This window comes from Oenanthe melanoleuca, chromosome 13 (genome assembly GCF_029582105.1).
Source record: "Oenanthe melanoleuca isolate GR-GAL-2019-014 chromosome 13, OMel1.0, whole genome shotgun sequence".
Taxonomy (NCBI): Eukaryota; Metazoa; Chordata; class Aves; order Passeriformes; family Muscicapidae; genus Oenanthe; species Oenanthe melanoleuca.
Window position 1 is genome coordinate 13,415,463 of NC_079347.1, and position 16,244 is coordinate 13,431,706.

General features: G+C 45.5%; 1 protein-coding gene across 1 annotated transcript in view; it reads left to right on the plus strand.

Annotated features, from left to right (window-relative positions):
• Positions 1–3,435: 3,435 nt before the first annotated feature.
• PDLIM4 (PDZ and LIM domain 4) overlaps positions 3,436–16,244 on the plus strand; it is a 43,092-nt gene continuing 30,283 nt past the window's right edge. The window contains exons 1-2 of the mRNA XM_056502498.1: positions 3,436–3,643; positions 13,675–13,826. Of these exons, the coding sequence (XP_056358473.1) occupies positions 3,551–3,643; positions 13,675–13,826 (245 nt within the window). The 5' untranslated portion in view covers positions 3,436–3,550. The remainder of the gene's footprint in view (positions 3,644–13,674; positions 13,827–16,244) is intronic.

Below are 16,244 nucleotides of genomic sequence, written 5' to 3' on the forward strand. Positions count from 1 at the left end.
CTTCAGCCACTGAAATGGCTCTAAGAAGAAAAAAAGCCAGAGCCCTGATGACAATTTGTACAAGCAAGAAAATCTCCTGACCTGAAGAAGAACTATCAAGCCATAATGATGCTTTAAATCACTCTCTATGGACAGATGTTGGGAAAAAAAAGCGTTGAAGGGTCACTATCAGGACTATCAGATAAACACAGATCTCTGCTAAATATTGGGAGGGTGGCAGACGGAAAACATGAATGCTCATTCAAAATGGGACACAAAGATCTGTAGTTTACCCAGTTGGTCTGTGATAACAAAGGAAGGAAACTGAGAGTGTCACCGGTGGCAGAGTAGCGCCTAAATGGAATAGTCAAAAAAAGAAATAAAGAGGTGATAAGGCTTTGGGGTGGAAAAATACTGGAAACAAATATCAAGGAAAATATCAGGGAGGGGCAAGATAAAGTGAACAGAGTGATGAGACTGAATTCATGAACCTGTTTGACCTCCCTTTGAATAATGTGTGGTCTTTGTTAGAGCTCACTGTAGGGTTTCAGGGCTTAGCTGAAGAATGGGCACATTGGCAATACTGTATTTCAGCTGGACATTGAGGCTTGCTCCCACAGCAAGGTTCAGCTGCTGTTGGTCCTGTTAATTTCTCTGCCAGAAGTAGAATTCCAACTCGATTTTGGAAATTACCTAAAATAGAATTGAAAAATTCTCACTGACCAACCTGTTCTAGAAGAATGTGTCCCTGTAAGTGGGGGTTGGAATAAATTGATCTTTGAGGTCCCACCCATCCTAAGTCATTATGTGATTCTATGATTCTATCAAAGACAAAACCAGACATTTATCAGCCCACTTTAGGTGGCTGAAATTAGAACTGACTGGGTCCTTTGTAGACTGCAGAGCCATGTTTGCTTTGCTCAAAGAAAACATCATGTGAAAAGGTGTGAGAGCAGCTGAGAGAATATGGGGTATGTGTGAACCATGGACCTCTTTAGCAAATATTCTCATTCCCTGCATCCTGGGGAAAAACATCTATGACAGAGGTGTGTATCAGTTCCTGATACAGTTCTGAATCGTGAGAGCTGCTCTGCATGTGAATACTTTCCATCAGGAGCAATTCAAATGCATATAGTTTTATTCATAGTAAAACTGCCTCTACTTCACACAGCGTAGTGTATTCTGAAATATAGTCTCATTTGGAATAAACACACCCACAGATTTATACCAATTTGGTTAATTTTGTTTTACTTGGGTTAAGTTTTAGATGAGCTGTCAGTTCCATGAGGAGAGATCTGGGCTGAGCATTCAAAAAGCCTTGAGGAGAAAGTGCCTCAGAGCCAGCAGTTTCCTGTCTGCTTTTGAAATGAATACTCTAATAGAGGGGATTTCTGTGTTTTGAACATCTATTGCCTCTTCCAGCAAATTACTTTGAACCCCTGAGGCTCAGCTGCACAGCAAAGCTGCCCTTCACAGCAGGGTGCATGCAGTTCAGAATCCACCTAGGGAATGGAGCTCCAGTGAATGGCAGTGGGAAATGTTTGACTCTACAGAACTGTGGGTTTTGGTTTTTTTCTCTCATTTTTTTCCCCCATATCTCGGTTTATTGTTGCTACTTTCCAGTAAACTTAGTGTCTTTCATAGAAAGAATGTTTTCTTTTCCCTCCTAAGAGAAACAAGATGCCGACGCTGACACACTGCATTTGTGCACATTTTTAACTCTGTCCATCAGAGAATCCTCTTCACCACCGAACACCAAGAGCAGGAGAGGTGGGACATCAACCAGTCCTCCAGCTCTCTGCGAGAGGAATTTGCTGTTTGGCTGGGTGGATTTTCTAACACAAGCAAGGAAACTTCAGAGCAGCCTACTCCCAGGCTTCTGCAATCTGGGTGATATCATGCAGGAATAAGGAGGTATGATTCATCACCCAGACAAAAGTCAGCCTGTGTAGCCTCTGTTGGTGAAGGCAGGTACTTGTGAGGAACAAAGAGTAAGGGGAAAGCTCTGCTGGTATTGGCTGCAGCTGAACCTCCTCTTCAGACACCTTTTTAGCAAAGCAAACCAAGTTTACAATGTTTCAGGTTTGTCACACGGCATGTAGACTGTACTCATGCTGCTATATCCCAAAGCTGCAGGACAGCTCAGGAGCCTATTTTGCAGTCCCAGCTCTGACCCCTGCTCCAGATCAAAGCCAAGCAAATGGCACAGCAATGAGCCAGTCACACAAACCTTCCCATGTCATGAGCAAAGAGCCTTTGCAGCAAATGGCACATAAATCAAATTTGCAGAAACCAAGCAGCACGAAGGTTCTCAATGAAACTGGACTTTTTAAACAATGAATCCTTTGTTAGGTCCTTTTTTTTTCAACTGGGATATTCCAGTCCAGCCCTTTCCAGGAAGAAAAGGAAATTTTACAAGACATTTTGAGATTTTTTTCTCAGCTTCTGGGGGACATGCTGAGCAACTCTGCTGACCACCTACCCCACCTCCAACCCACCACCCTGTGCCTGCAAATCATCCCATTAAACACTCACTGGCAGCATGGAGATCTCCATGGTGCTCCAACAGTCACTGATGCAGCTGTACCACCAGGAAACTGAGATCCTCTGTAGTTCTGGGGCTGGTCTGCCCTGCAAGGGCACAGAAATGTTGGGGTACCATGAAGATGCTCTGAGGGCTGGACCACCTCTGCTGTGGGGACAGACTGAGACACCCGGGAACATTCAGCTGGAGAAGAGAAGGCTCTGGGGAAAACTGAGAGCTTATTCCAGTGCCTAAAGGGGCTCCAAGAGAGCTGTAGAGGGACTTGGAGCATGGACCTGGAGAGACAGAACAAGGGGGAATGGCTTCAGACTGGCAGAGGGCAGAGGTAGATGAGATACTAGGAAGAAATTCCTCCCTGTGAGGGTGGTGAGGCCCTGGGACAGGGTGCTCAGAGAGGCTGTGGCTGTCACATCCCTGGTTCAAGGCCAGGCTGGGTGGGGCTTGGAGCAACCTGGAACAGTGGAAGATGTCCCTGCCCACGGCAGGGGTTTGGATTGAGATGACATTTCAGGTTAATCCCAAACAAAACCATTCTGTGATTATTTTCTTGGAAGTTTATCTTTTACCCAAGTGACGACCGCGAAACACTCACAAAACGCTTTAAACCAAATCTGATTATTTTCTTAAACTTTTTTTCCTCATTCAGGAGAACTTATTGTAATGAATAAAACATAACCACCGTTTGCTGACCTATTGCATCATTTTCCTTGCCCCTCAGAGGATGAAACTGCAGTGAGGGGGGACTTTGAGCACATCAAACGTATGCTTTACCACTAGTAAAGTCCTTTATCACTGCGAGCAGTCTCGCCGAACCCCACTTATGAAAGGATACGGGGCAAATCGGCGCTAAAGCTCCGCCAAGGCCGGGCCGGGCCGGGCCGGGCCCTCCTTTCCGTGGGCGGGCCGTGCGGGAGGCGGGCCCGCTCCGTGTGGAGCCGCGGGGGAGCCGCGGAGGAGCTGCGGCCGGTGATCGGGAGCGGGAGCTGGCGCACTCCGCGGGCACGGAGAGAGAGCCCCGCCGCCGCGATGTCCCATTCGGTGGTGCTGCGCGGCCCCTCGCCGTGGGGTTTCCGTCTGGTGGGCGGTAAAGATTTCAGCGCCCCGCTGACCATCTCCAGGGTGAGCTCGGAGGGGGAGGGGAGCGGGAACCCGCCTCAGGTGACGGGCGGTGGCGGGTGGTACCCGGGGCCGGCGGGCTGCACCCCGGCCCGGGGCATGGCAGCGCTTGGGCTCTGTGGAACTCCAGATTATTCTGTCTGCACTCAATACACTCAAGTAAGTGCTCCCCTCTGAGCCTTGCGCTGTTTCAGCTGCTTTTCTCAGTGTTACAGCATTCTCCATGCTTTATTTTTTTGGATGTTAATTCATAAGGATCTGCTTTCAAAGTTTTTAGTGTTCACAGGGTTTGGATTCGTGCCCTGGACTGAGTTCACAGGCTGCTGGGGTTTTTAAAGAAGGCATGAGTTAAGTCAGCAAGAAGTTTTTCCATGCAGGCTGCAGTGTTCTGGGGTCTCTGCGGGCTGGTAATAATTACTGTGTAAGTGTACTCACACTTGTGCTTGACCTCACAAGTATGCTTTCTGGAATATTCTCTGCTAAGATGCCGCAGATAGCTTGAGATAGGCTTTGTGCGTAGATATCCGTGAAAACAAGCCATCCCCGGCGCGGCAGGACCGCGGTGCGATGGGCTGAGTGATGGATGAGCTGCCGAGTGCGAGCCGGGCGCGCTCCCGTGGGCGCTGGAGTTCCATCGCTGCCCGGGAAAGGACTGCGTGCCCTGAGCTTTGCCTTCCCGGCATGTCGGGCTTCCCCGGGCTGCTGAATTTCTGGAACAAATACTGAGTGCATTTGAAAGGAGCTGTAACCTAAAAATACTGCAGTACTCGTGTTGTAATGCACACAAGCTGTTTGCCGTGACAGAAAAGAGAAAACACGTATTCTTAGTTTCAAAGAAATAATTATAGAAGAGAGCATGTTTTAAGGAGATTTAGTTAGAGTTCAAACATGTCTATTCCATGGCTTTGTTTCTGTTTTTACTTTGGACTGTCCCTTTCCAAGTGCCCCAGTGAGGGCTGTTTTGGAGGAGTGATGGGAGGAGATGGATGGAGAGGGAAGGCCAGGGCTGGCTGTGCAGCGTGGGGGGCAGGTGTGCACATGCAGCTGAGGGGCTGTGTTGTGAGAGGTGGCACTTTGCTTCTGGGGTTCAGCCTGAACCTCCTGGATATGGAGAGTTCCAGGTCTCCCCTGGTAATATAAGATATAGCCACTTCCTGGCAATTGTAGAAATGTTCTTGTTGTGGAAATGTACATCTGAACTTAGGGGATGTAGCCAGTTTTCCTGTTACTTTGGAAAAAAAAAACCAAAAACTGGCTTAATATGAAACAAGAAAAACCTATGTCTTTTTCTGATTCAGCAAACTTGGGAGGTATGAGGAAGATGATTCTCCTTAGGCCGGTCTTGCTGTGGATCACTATGAGTTGTAAGTCAAGAAACAGATGTAGGGTGTTATTCCATTTGGCAGCCTTTTAAATTGGATCCTTTTTTTAATTCTGCTCCACTGAAGAGTGGGCTGACGCTCTGATGTGCTGTACTAGGATGTGAATATAGATGTAGGGTGCTCTGCTTGCCTCTAGTCTCTAAACACAAGAAAAGATCCCACTTGCTTTGCAAATAGTACCTGAAAGTGTTAAAGCTGGGGAAGAATTCTCTTCTGCTACGGCTTCTGGCCATGGGGATGCAGGAAGCGGCTGCTGGAGGGCTCCCTGTGGAGCCTGGGCTTTGCTTGGTGGTGGGTCTGTGCAACCCTGCTACTGTGCAGAGGACTGATCATGGCTCCCATATTCCCTTTTATTCTGTAATTGTCCAAGAAATCTGTTCTTTCTGGCTTGAAATGTGGGCAAGGGGGCAGGAATGAGAAGCCTCCATCCACTTTGCCCAGCCTGGCTCACAGCAGGAGGGAGACTCTTGTTAATTATGGAGGCTGTTGGTTGACTTCTGCTTCCTTCAAACTGCCTTTCTTCTTTAATTTCAATTTTATTTGTATTATACTAAAAGGCCATTAAATCACAAACATCTTTGGAAAATGAGAAATTCTGCCAGGCGACAGGACCACACTCTCAGAATCCCACATCCAGCTGTGGCTCAAGATGCCAGCATGTTCTGGGTGTGCTAGGCTGCCTGAGGGATGTGAGATTGCTGCATCCCACTACTTGGCCCAAAGGGGGCTGAGGATCAACGTGTCACAAGGTGTTTGGGCTGCACAGTTCTGCAAGCATCCTACTTGGACTGATTATGTTGGGAAATCAGGTTGAGTTTGGGATTTGAGGCATCCAAGGCCACCCACATTCAGTTCTGGGAACTGGAGGCTGGAAATAATGAGAGGAGCTGCCAGGGTGAGCTGAGGAAGAGGCACAGTGGTGCAGGGCAGAGAGGTGTTGGGCAGGGAGCAAAGCTGAAGGTGGTCCACAAAAGTGTCTTGTGATAATATTGTCAAGAGATAAATGATAATGTATGGATTTGATAGCATGGAACATGGCAGTGACCCTGTCCTGCTTTGGGATGGAACTTACCTTGCTCTCAAGGGTTTACTTTGGCATTAGCCACTGTGAGGTGGCTGCGTCTGTGCAGGTGCTGATGGTGTTCAGTCTGTCTCTTGCAGCTGTCTCAAATAGGCTCATTACATTAAGCAATGGTTTTTTGTTTTTCTTTTTTTTTTTTTTTAAACAAGTCACTTCCCTCTGTGATTTGATCAGTCTTAAGTGACAAGGGGTAAAGATCTGATTGCTCTGCTGAGCAGCTGATGCTAAGCTCTGCCCTGGAGAGGCCAGGGCTCCAGGTGGGGTGTTGAGCTCCTTAGTACTAAAGATAAATGCAAATCCAGAAGGGCGTGCTTAGGACATCTCTTTCATGCAGTCACATGAAACGTTAGGTGTGCTATATCCCCTGTTTCTTGTTGTGTGTTCAGGAGGACCCATATTAGCAGGGCTGGAGTTTGCTGGGCTGTTTTGGGGCACACAGCTCTGCAGGGTGATACTGGTGTGTTGTCAGCACAGTGCTGGGGAGGGATTTGTAGCCCCAGGCTATGCTCTGGGGGAATACTCACTGTTACAGTGATCTAACACTAGGTGTAGGACATCACATCGTTAATGGTTACTCCTTCTAGGGATGCTTATAGGGGTAGGAAATGATCCAAAAGATCTGCTTTAAGTTGGCCTTAGTGACTTGATAGAAAGTGGTTTTAAGACTTAATTCAATTTCTGGTAGCTGACAGTTGATTTTCCTTGGTTGAGCAGGCAAATACTGGGTGCTGTGTTTTCCCTCTGTGGGAGAGGGGGCTCCCTGTGGCTCTTACTCCAGTGACAGCATTCCTGTCAACCAGCAGCCATGGCTCAGGAAAAGGAATGGAATAACTCACTTGGCTGTTTTCAGTGTTGTGCTTGTAACCACATCAGTGAGTGCTGTGGTTCTGTGTGGGATCACAGTTGACCTACCCCTTGCCTGGGATTAGAAGATAATCAGTCATTAGTGTAACTAGAGGAGCTGAACGCATTTAATCATTTGAACTTGCTTGTCCTGCTCCTGGAGCAGCCGATGTTGTCATCTGCCCAGTTCTGCCAGTGTTAATCCATGCACTTGCTGTTTTTGAAATCATAGATAAATTCCTGGCTAAACAGATAATTGACAAATTGACCAATTCCAGTGTTTTTGGAATGAGATTTTAATGCAATTTTGCCTTTGCCTGCTGGTTTCAACATTCGTTTTAGCATTAGACCTGCTGGTCTCTAGTGGAGCAGCAACAATGCAATTTTCAGCATTGGCTTGGAACTGTAACACAAGAAGGATGAGAAATAATTTGTCTGCAATCCATTATCCAGGTATTGTTTGAGTTAAGGTTGACTTTTAAATTTAAGCAGCGTTAGCATTTGAGCAGAGACGTGTCCTGTTAAAGGTTAGGATACTCGAGAAAGAATTCTGCTGAGGAAGGAGTTCCAGTAAAAGTAATTTTGTTGACTCTGTCAGGGCAACTGGCAAATGCCCAAGTCTGTGCTGTGATCCTGTGTGAATGCAGAGAGAACCCACTCAGTGGTGTAGTATCTGGGGAGGCCTGTGAGGTTTGTTCTTGTGTGGGTGGGGATAGCTGAGCAGAAGGGGTTCCCTGGAGCTAGAGCTGGGAGTAACAGGTTTGGTTACCCCAGGAACTCCACATATGTTGGTTTAGAAGGCAAGGATCAGGGACAATAGCAAAAGGAATAGGAATTTTGTCTCCATTTGAGACAAGTTAGGAGGACTTCAATTTCCCTAAGTTTTTATTTGTTTGTTTGTTTCATGTAATTCTTGTGTATTTGATAGTTTATTAGATGGAAATTATGCACTTTCTGTTCAGAGCTCCCAAATGGACTGAAGAAGCCACTCCATGTTGCTGAATCCCCCCTGATTTCTGCTGACTTTTAGTGGGTTTGCTGCCTCTGTAGAGCTGAGTGATGAAAGCTGTCCCTCAGTTGATTGCCTAGTAATGTTGTTACAGAATTTCAAGTGGGATGATTTTTTCAAGTTAAAGGAAATACTTTTGCTAGTCAGTTTTTGTTGTTCTCATCATTCCTATAAACTCAGGGGCAAGAGGTCTGGGTAGTTAAGCATGAAGCTGTGCTGGTACAGAACAGTTAATCTGAGCTAAGGATAAGAACTAGCAGAAATATGTCACAAATATATTTGCTGCTGAAGTGTTTCTGTCGCTGAGGCTTTGTTTAATAACTGAAAGAGAAGAATAAATGCTTGTGCTGGTTCAGGAGACAGTAATGGTGGAACATGCTGGAATGAAAACTTAATGCTAATTACTGTAATTAAGCACACTGATAATCCCGAGTGGGAAATCAGGTGGAAAGAATGATTCATGTAGGTCCATTTAGGCAAGGTCTGACCTTGGGGCAAGTTAACAAAATAAACCTAGCACACCCATGAAAGCACTCCAGGCCTCTGCCAGGCTGGACAAAGCAGTATAGGTTCAGTGTCCCTGGGTATTAGGGATTAGGAATTTGTGGGTTTGGGGTTTTTCTTTCTTCCCCCTTCTTCTTGTTTTAAATGGTAGTGATGTCAGTTTTCCTTGAAGATTTGAAAGATTGCCTGTTGGGACAGGTATTCAAAATTATTTTGTAGAAGTGTGCACTTAAATCCCGCTTCATAAAGTGGGTTAAAGAGAATAATTAGATACCAGGTTTACTAGAACAGCCCTGTTGTTGTAAGAAGTGTACAGGGGGAAATATGTGCAGTTATTCTTTTTATTCCTTAAACTTCTTTTGCTATGTAACGTAACTGATGGTTATAATCCTGGTCCTCCTGCAATTGGATAAGACCTTGAATTTTAATACAAATATGCTGTTATGAATTGTGTGGAATTAATGCAGATCAGTGCAATTTAATTTCATTTTTGGTAGCATGGGGATGAAATATATGTCATAGGAAATCCTAGAAGGAACAATATAGTATTTCTAGCTGAATTTGTTGTATGATTTCTGAGCTCTCAAAATGCCTTGACTTGTGGTTCTCAGATACCCAAACACTTAGTAAAAACGTTTTTATTTTCTAAATCATCTGTAACCACAGGTGCTAAAGTGAAAGAAAACAGTAGCTCTCTCAAGATCCAGCAGTGTTGATAGAAAAGGTTAAAACAAACAAGTTCACAGAAAAATATTCTGATTTGTTATCAGTGCCAGATGTGTGCCAGAGCCAATCCCATATCTAACTGAGCTTGTTCCTGTAGTGGGCTTGTACACAGCCCCTAACACCCCACTTGCCCCAGGCCCTGGCAGATAAGGTTGTGTTTGCCCAATTGTAAAGTTGGGTTGAGTAAAGCTGTTTCCCAGCAGAGCCATCCCTGTGACAGCAGGGGATGCAGGCAGTAGGCATGGGGACTTTGCCCTCTTTTGGATGCTCTCCCAGCCCTGGCACCCTTCTGTGGCCAAGATCCAGGGCAGAAGGTAGAACACTGTGTTTCAAGAGAAAACTCCTGGCGCAGATAATCTTGCTTACTAAATTAGACTGCACAGCTCCAACACTAACCAACTTAGGTTAAGCACAAGGCAGTTGTCTCAATGTACTGTATTTTAATGGCCTGCCATTGTCTGATGCCAGCACTCAGTAAATCTTAGCAATGCTCCAGTGGCCAGATAAGAGAGCTGCTGCTGGCTTTGGGATTATCCCAGTCTGTTTCATAGCATCAGAGTATCCACTTGGCTGGGGAAGGGAGCTGCTGGACGCTAACTGCCTTAGAGGAGAGTGGAGAGGTGGATGGTAATCCTGGAAAAAGCAGTGGGGAATATGATTGGAAAAAATAATTTTTAAAAATTGGTTGTATTTATTGAGATAGAGTTCCCTGGTGGGTGATTTGGCAAAAGGCATAGTGTGGAGGTGATGCTTACAGTGCTGTTACTGAACTCTCTGTGGTGACTGAAGAGTCAGAGGACAGTGAAAGGAGGGCTGCTCGCAGGGAGCTCTTTCTTTAAATATGTCTTTTTCTTACTAGAACAATAGGGGGAGTTGAGACAGGCACCAATATTGGACCTCTGGTATTTTTCAAAGCACAGTGCTAAGTGGAGGACATAGAAAGATGTCACAAATGAGACATATCCTGAGGGGATTAGGAAGAATAATATCCTTATTAGAAAAAAGGAGAAAAAAAGTTCTGGCTTCTTAGGGGAACAAATCCCTGCCGGACACACCCTTCACAGGCATGCTGTGTGGGGAGGGGCTGCTCTCTGGGTTCTTGGGAGCCTGGAGCTTCTCACCTGGGGCACACGCTCCGCAAACACCCCCTTGTGCTCTGCTCTACAGTATCATTGCTGGGCAAGTGTTTTGTTTCTTTTAGTTCTTTTCTGTTTATAAGCGTTCTCAAGCATCTTCATTTTTTGAGAGAGAGAAGCAAGGAAGCAGCTGCTTCTTTTTGCATGGAGGGGATAAACTCAGAGTGTTAGTTTTTCTTTATTGAATTTTAGGAGAGCAGTAAATCTGGCAGGCATGCACATTGCATTCTCAGAGCAGCAGCCGTGCTGTGTGTGCATGGCTGCCTTGGGCAGAGAGCACACCAGTGCTTCTGTCGGCATAAAAGGAGCTGTGGAAACACAAGTTCAGTGACCTCCCCAGCACATGAACTGGTTCTGCCCATATTTTGTGCTTGGTTCCTTCCTGCTGAAAATATAGCAGTGCTTAGGTGGTGGGTAGCACTGTGGGCTCTGCTTAACCATCTCATGAAGAGCTCACCACCAGCTCACTCCAGCCCTGCCACGGTCCCCAGTGACAGGTCCATTGCACTGGACCTGTTCCTCTGAATTGCTTTGATTCACTCGCAGAAAACTTGGGGAAATGGCCTTAAGCTGAAGTAAGAAAGATTTATATTATATATGAGGAAGAAATTATTTCTGTGAGGGTGGTGAGGCATTGGTACAGAGAAGCTGTGGTGCTCCATCCCTGGAAGTGTTCAAGACCAGGTGGGATGAGGCTTGGAGCACCCTGGTCTAGTGGAAGGTATCTCTGGCCATGGCAGGGTGTTGGAGCAAGATTATCTGTAGGGTCCATTCCATCCCAAACCATTCTGTGAAACCATCAGCTCTTCTGGATTGCATCCCAGGCTGTGCCTCAGAACCTGCTGAGCACCAGGGATGGCACAGAGGAAGAGGCTGGATGGTACTCCTGGAGCAGGAAGATGCAGAGGGATGGCCTTCTCCCCTTTCTGCAGGACTGGCTTGTCTGTGTTGGGCAACCTCACCCCAAGTCTTCATTAGCTGGCTTTATGTTGTTGGGAAAATACTTTTGCATGCAGGGCAGCAGTAACCAGGAGTGTGAGTTACTCTCAGATTTGTGTGTGCTTCCTTGATGTCTCACACTGTGGTTTTGGCTCAGGGCAGACCTGGAGGCTTTCTGGAGAGAGGCACAAGAGAGTGCCCCTGATACAAGCTCTATTTGAAAACCTCTGTGCACTCTGATGTCATACAGTCACAGAATGCTTGGGTGGGAAAAGGTTTTTAAGACCAGAGAGTCCAGCTGTTAACCCAGTACTGCCGAGGTCACCACTAGACCATGTCCAAAGCAGGTAGAACCCCTGCACTGGGATTCAGGCATAGCACTGACCCATAACCAGACTTATCAGGCTTCCTGTGCAGTGTTTGGTGTCAATGGCTCTGCACAGCTGTGGGTTAGGAGAACTTAGTCTACAGTATTTTAAATATTATTCACTAAAATACAAACTTTGGGCCTGACAGACATTACAGTAATGATTCCCAAGCTGTTGAGACACCAATGCTGTATCTCAAATGAATTCTTGGAGTGCAACTTCATTTCAAGCCCTTGGTCATGTCCACAGCTAGCATAAAATGCTAATATGAAAATACTGCTGAAATAATTTGAAATAAAGAAGAAACTAAAAATAGGAAACTAAGCTGAGAGTCCCAGTTGTGAACAGTTTATTTTTCAAGGAAGCAATACCATGGTTAAGATCAATATGGGGGGGAAAATCCATCAGACATCTAGACAGCACTGAATAGACAAGAGAAAAATACAGCTGTCCTGGGTCAAGATGAGTGTCTGTTAGTCTAAAAGCCTGCTGGCAGCCAGGACTGTGGGATGAACACTGAGGGAAGCAGATAACAGCAGGCAAGAGTGTGGAGGTGCTTCCTTGGAGTCCTTGGTTGAGCTTTAGGTTGACTTTCTGGTGAGTCTGGCAGCTTCTGTGGCTGTAGAAAGACCCTAATGCTGTGTGAATGGATACAGGGGTCCAAAAAACCTTAACAATGCCAGGGGGAAAATAATCCTGTCCTGGCTTGAAATGTCCTGTGTCAGAGCTAATGTGTGTGGAGCTGAAAGACATCTCCTGTTGTTTGCTCTGAGCTGAGTCATAGGGCAGCCTGTGAGCAGTTGGTTTGGGTGGGTTTGTCAGAGCCAAACAGCCCAGTTGAAACTATTGAAGAGCAAATGGCAAATACTGATGTACTCTGACAATGCAACAAAAGCTGTAACTTGGGCTGCCAGTTCTGCTTAACTGTCAGTAGTGGTTTGGAGCTTCTCAAACACTTCAGGTTTGTGTTTTGGTGGTGCTAGTAGCTGTGGTCATGCAGAGAGCAGTGCAGCAGGCTGGTGTTGTGCTGAGGGCTGTCTGCTTCTCCCCAGGGATAGCTCTAGTGCAATCCACAGGGGCTGTTGTTGTAAGACTAAATCCTCTTTGAATTCCCTATGAAAATAGAACAAATTGTCCCTGGAAGTGTTGAAGGCCAGGTTGGATGGGGCTTGGAGCAACCTGGGTGGAAGGTGCTTCTATGTTGGAACAAGATTATCTTTAAGGTCCCTTCCAACACAAGCCATTGTAGGATTATATGAAATCAAGATGAAAGCTGGGATGTGTGCATGCCCCCTTTCTAAAAAACCCACCTGTTTAATGACAGACTATGGTTGGGGGGCTTCAGGGCACTGGGGAATTGCCCACTTGTCTGAAAAACTCTTATCTGGTCTGCCTGATTGCTGTCATACAATGCTGTAAACCAGGGGGAGGTGGTGGGTAGAGCAGTGCTCTAGTCTGGATTTCTCGAGGGTGGGGCAGAGACCCACCACCTAAGACAGGGAATTATATCTGTGTAAATTAAGAGTAAACAGAATCAAAGCACCAACTTGCTTTAATTCAGTGACACATAAATAACCCAAAGTTGGGCTTGTCATAACTTCTCAGTTGATAAATGTGTTTGGTTAGCAGATGCTGTGAATAAACTGAAGGGGAAATTAGAGGGAAAACACATAGATAGTAAGAGTTTAACCAAACATGTTTAACTGTTCTGGCTATGCCTTGTGTCACTCTATACTATTGTAACAATTAAAACCACATTTAGGATGATGTAAATGAAATGGTAATTTCTCAAGAACCTCTTTTTTTGGCTACAGGATTGGTCTTGTTGCTGACCACAAGCAGTACCTGGACCTGTCATTAGTTTCTCAGGAAAGAAGTTAGAAGTTTTATAAGGTCCTGGCACTTCTGCAAAAACAGAAGGAAAGAAGATACATTCTCCAGAAAGAACTGGTCCTTTTCCTGCATCTTATTCCAAGAAATTGGACTTCCTTTTTATAAAAAATCCCAGGATTCTTGTAAGTAACCTTTTTTTTTTTTTTTCCCCAGATTAACCCTGGTAGTAAAGCAGCCATGGCAGACTTGTGCCCAGGAGACATTATTCTGGCAATTAATGGGGAGAACACAGACAACATGACACATCTAGAAGCCCAAAACAAGATCAAAGCATGTGTGGACCAGCTGCTGCTCTCTGTGAACAGGTTGGTTCTCTCTGATGTGCTCCTGTATCAGTTTTGCTCAGAGGGCTTTTGGCTGGCCCTGGAGCAGATGTCTGGGTAATTGTCTTGTGTTTTCAAAAACAGTAAAACAAAATGATTTTTAATGGTTCACTGATAGAAAAAGTGGGTTAAGTTCATTTACACATGGTTTATTTTTTGTACCTTGTAAGGCTTGTCCAGGCTGTGGCATGAGTTGAGTCTTTGAGGTTGTGTCAGCTCAAGCAAGAGTAGCATGAGAATCAAAATCTCCTTTGGACAAACCCTTCCACTTCATTAGCATCCACCCATCATTTTAAGCATCAGTTCAATGAAAAAACATTTGAAGGTCCTGCCAAATTCACTTTTTAGGGTATTTCAAAGCAAAATGAAGGCATGAGTTTGGTATTGAGGGTTTTTTTGTTTGTTGGGGGCTTTTTTGTTTCGTTGGTTGTTTTCGTTTTTTTTTTTTTTTTTTTTTAGTTGGGTTTTTTTGTGTGTATGTTGTGGTTTGTTTATTTGTGGGTTTTTTTGGTTGGTTAGTTAGTTTGGTTTTCTTGGTCTTTTTTTGATTTCTATTGGAATTAATTCTGTAGCAAAATCACAAATTACCCAGGCAAAATGAGCGCTCCTTATAAGGTTCACAAATGGCTAATACTATCTGTCATAAGTTTAAATAAGTGGATATAGTTTTCCACTTCAGATTAAAGAGGCATTTCCTGATATAAAGAGCTATCATTTACTGTTTATACTTTTCTTGGAAAACCATGTAGTTCTAACTGGATGCCTGGGCACTGGGGAAGGAGTGCTGCCATAAATGGAGCAAACCCTCCGTGATTCCTCATCGCTCCTCACACAGGCATCTCTGAGCTGCCTGGCTAAAGCAAAGTCCTCTGAGCTCAGCCCATGGTGTACAGATGATGTGGCTTCAGTATTACAAAAGAAAGTAAGTAAGGAAAACAAGCAAAACCCCTTCACACAGGTGGAATTTCCCATAGCCATGGAGGGCAGTTGTTTTGCTTTCTGTCTGGAGCAGTTTTAGGGAGACTAGGGAGACTGATTTTCTATCTCCAAGAGGACCTGTGCCCAGGTTCCTCTTCCTGACTGTCTGCAGGCTACTGGAGCTCTTCTTGGAAGAGGTGAAAATCCTTGTGTAGTGACAGGAAATTTTGATGAGCCACCAGCTCCTGAGGTGGTCTGGCAGCAAAGCAGCTTCATTAGGAGTTAAAACCAAGTTTTGCTGAAAACAGCTTTCACCTGCAGTATGGCAATGTTTATTCTCATCCATGAGAGTTTCTACTGTGTGAACTGATGGACTGAATTCCCACCTTTACACTTCATTTTAGCCACTGATATCAACTGGTGTTTGATTTGTGGCTCAGATTGGACCCTTGAATATATCTGTGAAAGTGCATCTCCTAAGTGGTGATTTCTGCACCTGGCAAAGGTTGTGGTCACAGTGGTCTTACAGCAGTGTTTGTATGTCCCTTGCTGGGGTGTGGGATGATCTAGCTGCTTGGTTTCCCTGAGACACAGGAATGTTCATTCATGACCTCAGGGTGATCTGGAAGATGCTGTGTGGATGGTCTGTGGCTTCAGGTTGTTTTTTCCCAACTGTACCTACCAAGGTGTGGATATTTTTAAAGGCAAGACCTTGTGGTGTGTCCAGAGGAGGTGAATTTTCTCACAGAGATGTTGCTGGTGATGGCCCACAGGGTCGTTCTGTGCTAAGCAGTAGGATTGCAATGGTTTTGTCAGGCCTTAAAGTCTTCATAAACACAGATTTTAAAGGCTTTTGTATCTCATAGGCAAAAATTGCTGCTCAGGGCTCTGCAAGGCAGGAACAGGTGGTGAGGTGAGGAGGTGTTCAGCTTGGGGTGTCTCCTCTTGGAGATCATGCTGTTGAGTCAGTTTGATGGCTTCTCCAAGGGCAGAACTCACCTTGGCTGTGCCCAGAGATGTCCATGAAAGTGGCATTTCTCTTGTCAGGAAAAACTGAGTAATTTGTTTTTTTCCTGCAGTAAGGACAGCAGCTCCAGTGATGAGCTATTAGATTTATTTTTAGTTTGGCCCAAAGTGGATGCACAATGACTTGATTCTTGGCTTTCTCTCCTGTCTCCCAAGTGACCTGTTGGATCCTGTTGCCCAGTTGTTAGTCATTGCAGGAAGCACATCTTGCATTCTCTCCTAGGTATGGATCCCTGCTCCAGGATCTGCCTCCTGGAACGTGGGGTGACCCTGTCCTGCTCAGGGAGCCATGTCCTGGAGCAGTGATGAGGGGTTTTGTTGGTTTGTGTGCATGTCCAGCCACTGCTGTTTGTCACAGCTGTGGATCAACACCCTGGACCCTGCTCGGAGGCTGAGCTTCAAGAAAGCCCTGCCTGTGGTGGTGTGGATTAGTATCTTTTCCCTTGGGCAGAGGGT